This window comes from Cornus florida, unplaced genomic scaffold, assembly GCF_030987335.1.
Source record: "Cornus florida cultivar Cherokee Brave unplaced genomic scaffold, ASM3098733v1 CherokeeBrave_3.0.0_Hap2_Chr11, whole genome shotgun sequence".
In the NCBI taxonomy this organism is placed as follows: domain Eukaryota; kingdom Viridiplantae; phylum Streptophyta; class Magnoliopsida; order Cornales; family Cornaceae; genus Cornus; species Cornus florida.
Window position 1 is genome coordinate 136,179,661 of NW_026775581.1, and position 7,525 is coordinate 136,187,185.

The window sequence follows — 7,525 nt, forward strand, 5'->3', positions numbered from 1 at the left end:
ATGATTCATGGACTAGGATATCATTGTTTTTTTTTTTTTGGCTCTACAATTTTTGGTAAGGAATAGGTTTCTTTTAAAATCGTGGATTTTTTTTTTTTAATAAAAAATTTGATTTTTTTTTTTTTAAATGTGTTTTTCTTTCCCAAAATATTGTCATTTCAAACTTTTTTTACTACTAAATTATGTAGAGCATTGATAGCCCTAGATTTAGGTAAAATGACACATGTTAAAATCATAACAATTCAATTTAGGATAATATAGAAAAATTTTAACTTAAAGGATCCTAATCCTTCCCTAAAAATGCTACCCCCAGATTGGATACACATGAATAAATAAATAAATACAATGTAACAATAATTTTTATTTATATTTAAATAAATTATAAGAGAAAAAAAATATTATTAATTTTCTTTTCTCTTTATCCAAAATTTTTCCTCACTGTCATTTCATTTCTTTTCTGTCCTAATCTTTCCAAATCACTCCATGGAAGATGAGGCCTACATGATCTCTCCTTCTCTAAATCATTTTCCCCTCTTTCAAATTTTAGGGCTTAATTCGATTGTCTATATTCAAAATTTTGGGTCTCGTGTGAACATTTCCGTAGAGTTGTTGATCAAAGTGCTTGAGATTGCTTTAATCACTCCAATAGCACTAAAGCTGATGAATCCCTACGGTTTGTGCCCTTGTTTGAGCTTTGAACTTAGAAAAATAATGTATATTTCTCTTTTATAATCTTTTCATTTGCTGCTTCTAATTGTTTGATTGATCCAATTGAACCCTGTTTTCTTTATTGAACTTAGTTTTGGAGGCAATATTGTTCCTTTTTTTATGCTCGTATATATGTGATTGTTTGTGCGGCCTGTTTGTTCATGTGTGTGTATATATATGTATTTGTGTGCGCTTGTATATCATTGTATATTTTTGTTGCTGAAGGCATGCAACTATGCTTATGAACTAAAATATACGCGCTGTACCTAAACGGTTACATGTTCGAGTGTCAAAATGGCGTCATTTTACATGATTCGTCGAGCTCATCTGGAGCGAATTAATCAAAAATAAAATTATTAATTATCAAGAAAAATAGTTCAATAACTATATTGGGGAAATGGAGGGAATCAATCATTCTCGTAAAGAAAGGTTGGCAAGAAGAGGTCAACATAGAAGGGTTGGTGAAGGGCTATAATTGAGTATACAGGTTTTTTCAAGTTTTTCAAAGCGCACAATGAAAAAATTAATAAACAAACATTTGTATGCTGATGTGAAGCCGATGAAAAGTTGAGAAAGAGGTTTTATTCGACTGACTATCAAATGTAAAGTTTCATAATTTGTGGATGACATTTTTTACACTGTTTTAATGTTTTAAAATTAAAGGGAATAGCAGTTTTCTAATCATCATTTTATGAATGTTTCAATTTCATTAGAGGGCTCTTTGATACCATGATAAATTGCTCACTTTTTTTCTTTTTTTCTTTTCCTGAGCATGAATTCATTCAACTCGAAAAGAAATAATGTACTAGGCAAAAAGGAGTACATACCCTTCTTTTTTTTTTTTAGGGTATACACTTTTTCTAGGGTCATCATTAACATATTTTAAGGACATCACCTTCCAGTAGTTGTTTTAAAAAAAATTATTGTTACCACACATTCAAGTTTAGACTTGTGCCTGCTAAGTTAGTTAAGGAAAACAAGGTGTAGAAAAAATATTCTTTTGATTTTTTGTTTCTTATTGCTACCACAAATTCAAGTTTATACTTGTGCCTGCTAAGTTAGCTTAGGAAAAACAAGCTGTGGAAGACATCCGAATTAAATTAAGTTTGCCGCTGAGTATTCTGACGTTTTATGTCCCCAGACATGTAGCAAAATTATCATTCATTCGTTAGGCAATACCTGCAAGTAGCAAGCAAGGTGTTGAAGTGCTCAACCTAGACACAGATAATTGAATTTCTCCTGCATTTTTTTAAAGTTTATGCCACACTAAACTTAAACATAATAATAATTAATAACATTCAATAAATTCTTCTTGCCATAAAGAAAACGAAAACCTTACCTGTTGTTGTCAAGTCCTCAATCTTGTAATCTTAGATGATACAACCCTCAGCACTCGTTTCACCTTCGTTCAACTAGGAGAGTCATCTGTTGTGGTGTCTGCTTTAGCTGATGACTTGTCCTCTTTCGCTTCTATAGTTGATGGTTTCTTTGTTCTGCCTTCTTCTTCAGCTGATGTTTCCTTCTCTCCCTCTTTCACTTCTTTTGCTGACGATGATTTTTTCTTTTCTGATTCTTCCTCAGCCTTGAGCCTTGCTTCTTCTTTTGCCTTGTGAAGAGCTCTGATCAGAATCTCCAAACAAGTTGTAGCATCCCCCGGAATAGTCTTGGGCATTAAATTTTCCGCAACATCTGCAGGCGTCATATTGATTTTCTCCAACAACACATGAATTTGCACAAACAAATCGTGTGATTCGACATTAAGATAATTTTTTGCAAGCATCTTGAAAGCTTCAAAGCTACAATATGACAATTCAATGTGCTTATCCATTCGTCCTCTCCTAATAAGTGCTGGATCCAATTTTTCAACATAATTGGTTGTAAAGACAATGAGTCTTTCTCCCCCACAAGCGGACCAAAGCCCATCAATAAAATTTAGAAGACCAGAAAGAGTAACGTTACTGGTTTTGGTATCTTTCTCTTCTTTAGCTAGCTTCTTCCCTGGATCTTTCTCTTCATCTTCGTCTTCCTCTTTCTCCTTTTTCTTCTTCTTTCGTTGTCCGGTAAGATCCGCTGAACAATCAATGTCCTCAATCACAATGATTGACTTGCTTGATGTCTCTATCAAGAGTCTCCTAAGCTCAATGTTATCTTTCACAGCTGTTAATTCAAGATCGTACAGATCATAACCCAAAAGATTTGCCATGGCAGCAATCAAAGTGGACTTGCCAGTACCTGGAGGACCATAAAGAAGATACCCACGCTTCCAAGCCCTCCCAATTCGCTTGTAGAACTCTTCTGTCTTACTGAAAGTGATCAAGTCATCTATAATATCTTTTTTCTTATCTGGCTCCATGGCTAGTGTCTCAAATGTTGCGGGATGCTCAAAAACCACATGACTCCAATAAGATCCATAGTTGGTGTAAAGCTTCCTTTGCCGGTTTCTGACCTTAATTTCCTTACCCTCTGTGAGTACATGATTGAGGTATGTGGTGAGGACGAAATTGCGGTGCTTTTTGTGGAAAGTGAGCTTGTAGTGGCGCTTTTCATCATTAACTGGGTAGTAAGAAATGGAGGGATGAGATTTGGTGATATGTTTACCAGAAGCCCACCAAAATTTGACTCCTTGGAACTCATCAGCTACCTCCTCGTGGTCGTCCATGCTCAAAGCTAGAGACGTGCTGTTCTTGACGACATCAGCCTTGAGCCGCTTTGCTTGCATAGATGTATTGGAGCTAAGGTAGTTCTCAATGGCTAAATAAGCTTCACTGCGCATGAAACGCTCTCCGGTGTTTTCATTGAATTTGATTTGGATATAAGGGTAAAAGAAAGTGAACAATCTTTGAGAGTATTTCTCAAGAGAGTTTCGAAGTTCAGGAGGGAAGTATTGCCGAAAAATTGCCCACACGAACATGAAACTGGCGATTACAGATCCTACATGCGTGAACATGTCACTGGTCGTCATGCTGTTTGATCTATTTCTTCACCTCCTCTTTCTTGTACACCTACCTATATCAGTGTTCTTATACTAGTACAAGGATGAGCGTTTCTTTCCAAGACATTCATTCATTGGTTTGGTTGAATCCTACTCTGTTTTCGAGTGAATGGTAGATTCGTGTTTGGCTCTTTGCTGGGCCGGCCACAAGGTCGGTAAAAGGTGAGCTGCACCAATTTGTCTTCTTCTTATATTACATAGGGGAATCTTTCTTCTCCTTTTTTTTTTTTTTTTGTTTCAGAAGCGAAAGTATTATATAGGGGAATCAGACTATTACAAATTGTCGTATCTGACAGTAACCAATTGATGTCGTTGTCCTTCCCTCCAACGTCTTGAAGTTGCTTTATTAATTTTACTAATATCCCTTTAATTTGGCCAAATATCATTTTAACTTTTGAAAAAAATTACTATCAAGGTCGAAAATGATTTTCCATTCATCCGTTAAAAAAGTACGAAAAGACAAATTTATTCTTAATTTTTTAGTACTCTTTATTTCAAAGCATTACGGAGTAACAATTTAAAACGAGTATTTTACACTCATTCATTCCTATAACCTACCCACTCCCCTCTCTCACGCATGCTACAAATCATTTGGAATTATTAGGCATTGTTTTGTGTATAACATGGATATTGCTTATTATTAGGCATTGTTTTGTATATAACATGGATATTGCTTTTTCATGGACTGTGCAGGTGAACTGTTAGGTGGATGCTATCATGTCGCCACGAACATATAATTATTATGTCTAATTAAAGTTGAAGAAAAAGTACCACCAAAAAAATAAAGTTTAATTAGAGCTCCTTCCACTTATTGTGGAACAATTAATATACTGAAACGGAGGCCCAAAGAAGTTGTGAAATGAATGGAGTTCAAAGTAACTTGGAAAAGAGCAAGGAATGTGAGAACACCTGTTCCATTTTTCAAGCTATTCTCATTTGCAAAATCAAGCTGATGTTAATGTTGATGATTATTGCTTGTACTGCCACAGTTACCATTGTGAATGGGTTATCTAGTTTCCCCCATCACTCTACTCTCTTTTCTCCTACGTTCTAATTCCATGTGTATATATATATATATATATAATCACTTCACCCATTTTTTATAATTACGTTTTTATATATATTAATGTGTGTGTTATATACATATCATAATTCTCCACCTATTTTCACTCCCATTTATGTATATGTGTATGTATATGTATACAAACCCAAAATATTTGCAGCTCTCTCTTGTAGTCCATGTTCATTGTTTTTCTTTGCATTCAATTTCTTGTGGTTGATATATGCGTGTAACTGTTTGTATACATGTGTGACTGGTGGCGGCGGTAGCCATGGTAACGATGGTGAAAGAGGTGATTAACGTCTTCTCTCTACGGACTCAATAAATTTGCCGTGTTTCAATAAGTTCGTTCTATTGATGTTTTTCATGCCATTTTTTTCTTTTGTTTGCCTTGATCTACTCGGGCTTTGCTTTTGTTCGGGTAGATCTTCTCGATTTTGACTTGATCTGTTCATGTTTTGATTGTTTCAGGCTAATATGGGTGAATTTACTATTTTATCTCTGGCTAAATTTTTGATCTACGTCAGTTTTATTTTTCCCCGACTCCGATAGGATATTTTCTTCTTGATTTGATCTTGTGCGGGTTTTGGGTGGTTTACTCCCAGTTGACAGTGCCTTATGGATGTAACTTTGGAACTGTTATCTTGATAATAGCCAGACCTTTGGGTTACTTCGCTTCTCCCTTGATGGTTTCCATTGTAGAGTTTTGGCTCTCTTTCTTAACAAATCTGGAACCGTTCAATATTTTTTCTTGTATTGTCTTTTATTTTTATCTTTTTCTTTTTCTTTTTCTTTTTTTTACTTGGCTTTTGCCCATGTACAGCCACGATGACTTGGGTTTTGTGCCTTTGTAGTGAAAAAAAAATATATAAAAAATAAGGCAACTTTAGTAAAACTTTCAACATATTCCGCAAATTTTATTTCAATTTGCATTCTCTATTCCAATTAAAACCCATGCTATCCTTTTTGCACAAGTGAAATTTCTCTTTCTGCTTGATCTTGGCGGCCTTGTGGGCCTGATTTGTAGGTCCTCCTCTTTTGTCAAACTAAAATAAAATAAAATGAAATTGCAAATCACTTCTATAATTAGGATCCCTAGCTAATAATATATGAAAAAAGCAACTTTTGTACCAATAGGCAGCAAAGTAGCAGACCCATAAACTTTAATGTATAGCATTGTTTTTGCTTAAAAGTTCATACTAATAGTCAAATTACTATCAAAAAGTTGCAAAATTCACTTCTTCTGTTTTTTTTTTTTTTTTTTTTGGCTGTCGGATGGGAGTAATTTGCAACTTTAGTAAATTAAGGGGCGTTTGTTGCTTAAAAAAAACAGTAGATTGGTTGGCCAACAATTATAAATAAATTCAAAACCAAGTTTTTTGTTTTACGAGTTTGAAACAAAACTTTATTCCAATTTATCCCTCCTAATCCGAATCAAATTGAAACATATTGTTTCCCACCAAAAAGCTCTAAACTGGATTCTTCCATTATTTAAATCCAAATGCAAAAAATTTAATTGAAATTGTGAAATGAGTATCATCAACAAAATTAGAATAATAAAGAAATTATTAATTAAATGATTGAAAGTCGATTTATTTTTAGACTCAAGATTATTTGAAAGGGACAAGTTGACGGAGTATGAATGTGCAGGGGCGGAGCTCCCCTAAAAATTTGTATTACTATCCTCTAAATATTAATTAACTTATAAATATAACCCCTAAAAATTATTAAAATTTTCAATTGGACCTCCAATTTTTTCAAAACAATTACATCAAAACAATTACATATACACCCAAAATAGAGAGTTTGAAAATTAGCCACAAAATAGAGAATTCGAAAATAAATTTTGTATTCGTCTTCTTGAAATTTTAAACAAGTTCTATTTAAACCCTTTTAACTATACTTTTAAAAGCTCTAATATTGTGAAGAAACTCATTATTATTATAATTGTTATTGTAACACATTGTTAATTTATTTACATATACACGTGTACAATATCTATAATATTAATTCAAGAAAAAAAAAAAAAAGGAAAGGATAAAAATCATTAATGTTCCATCATGTTTAATAAAAAAGCTTCAAGCATTTTTTGTCAAACATTTTTGTACAATGATATCTACAAGAAAAATATTTAGAATTATATAACAATCTTTATTACATCTTGAAATTAAAATTATTTTATTTAGTTAAAATTCATTATTATTATTTTAATATTTCATCTAGGTATATCTTTCCCTAGTGAAATCAAAGCACTCGAAAATTTTCTTCCAAAAACAAGATTTTGAAAAACTGAAACAATTGATGAAGAAAATTTAATTCTCTGACAATACTTATTTCTATACATCTTCTCTTTTAAATTGTACTTCATTATTTTTTCTCTATATTTTTCTTTCTACTTTCAAATTTTTCGTCTATTATTAAGTTTTATTTTTCTCAAAGTATATACACTACAACTAGTATCTATAAAAAATCATATTACAAATTCAAACTTTAGTCACATAGTACAAATTCAGCCCCTCAACCCTGTGCATGTCACATGTGTGTGTGTGTGTGTGTGTGTTTAACACTGACTATAAAGTCAACAACCTAAATACCTAATTAAGAGTGTCTCCAATACTCTCCCAGATGTCTTCTGAGGCTCAAAATATAGGAGATTTTGTTTTCTGATACATTCAAATGGTGTGCTATACAGCCTCTCAAAATATGAGATTATCAAAACTTTTCTCATATATAGCAGGTTGCTATAAGTTGAGAACATGAGATGC

The 7,525-nt window shown here is 33.0% G+C and overlaps 1 protein-coding gene across 2 annotated transcripts; it reads right to left on the minus strand.

The window, feature by feature from the left end:
- Positions 1–1,676: 1,676 nt before the first annotated feature.
- LOC132284714 (AAA-ATPase At3g28580-like) lies at positions 1,677–3,889 on the minus strand. 2 transcript variants are annotated; one of them, XR_009472337.1, is made up of 2 exons: positions 2,048–3,889; positions 1,677–1,887 (listed from the first exon to the last, which is right to left on the minus strand). XR_009472337.1 is itself a non-coding variant. In XM_059786840.1 (1 exon), exon 1 carries the CDS (start codon positions 3,668–3,670, stop codon positions 2,117–2,119), a length of 1,554 nt encoding a protein of 517 aa, XP_059642823.1. In that variant the 5' UTR covers positions 3,671–3,889; the 3' UTR covers positions 1,934–2,116. The 2 variants fall into 2 exon arrangements, 1 of the variants encoding a protein (XP_059642823.1); XM_059786840.1 differs by lacking the exon at positions 1,677–1,887 and having other exon boundaries at positions 1,934–3,889.
- Between the last annotated feature and the right edge of the window lie 3,636 nt (positions 3,890–7,525).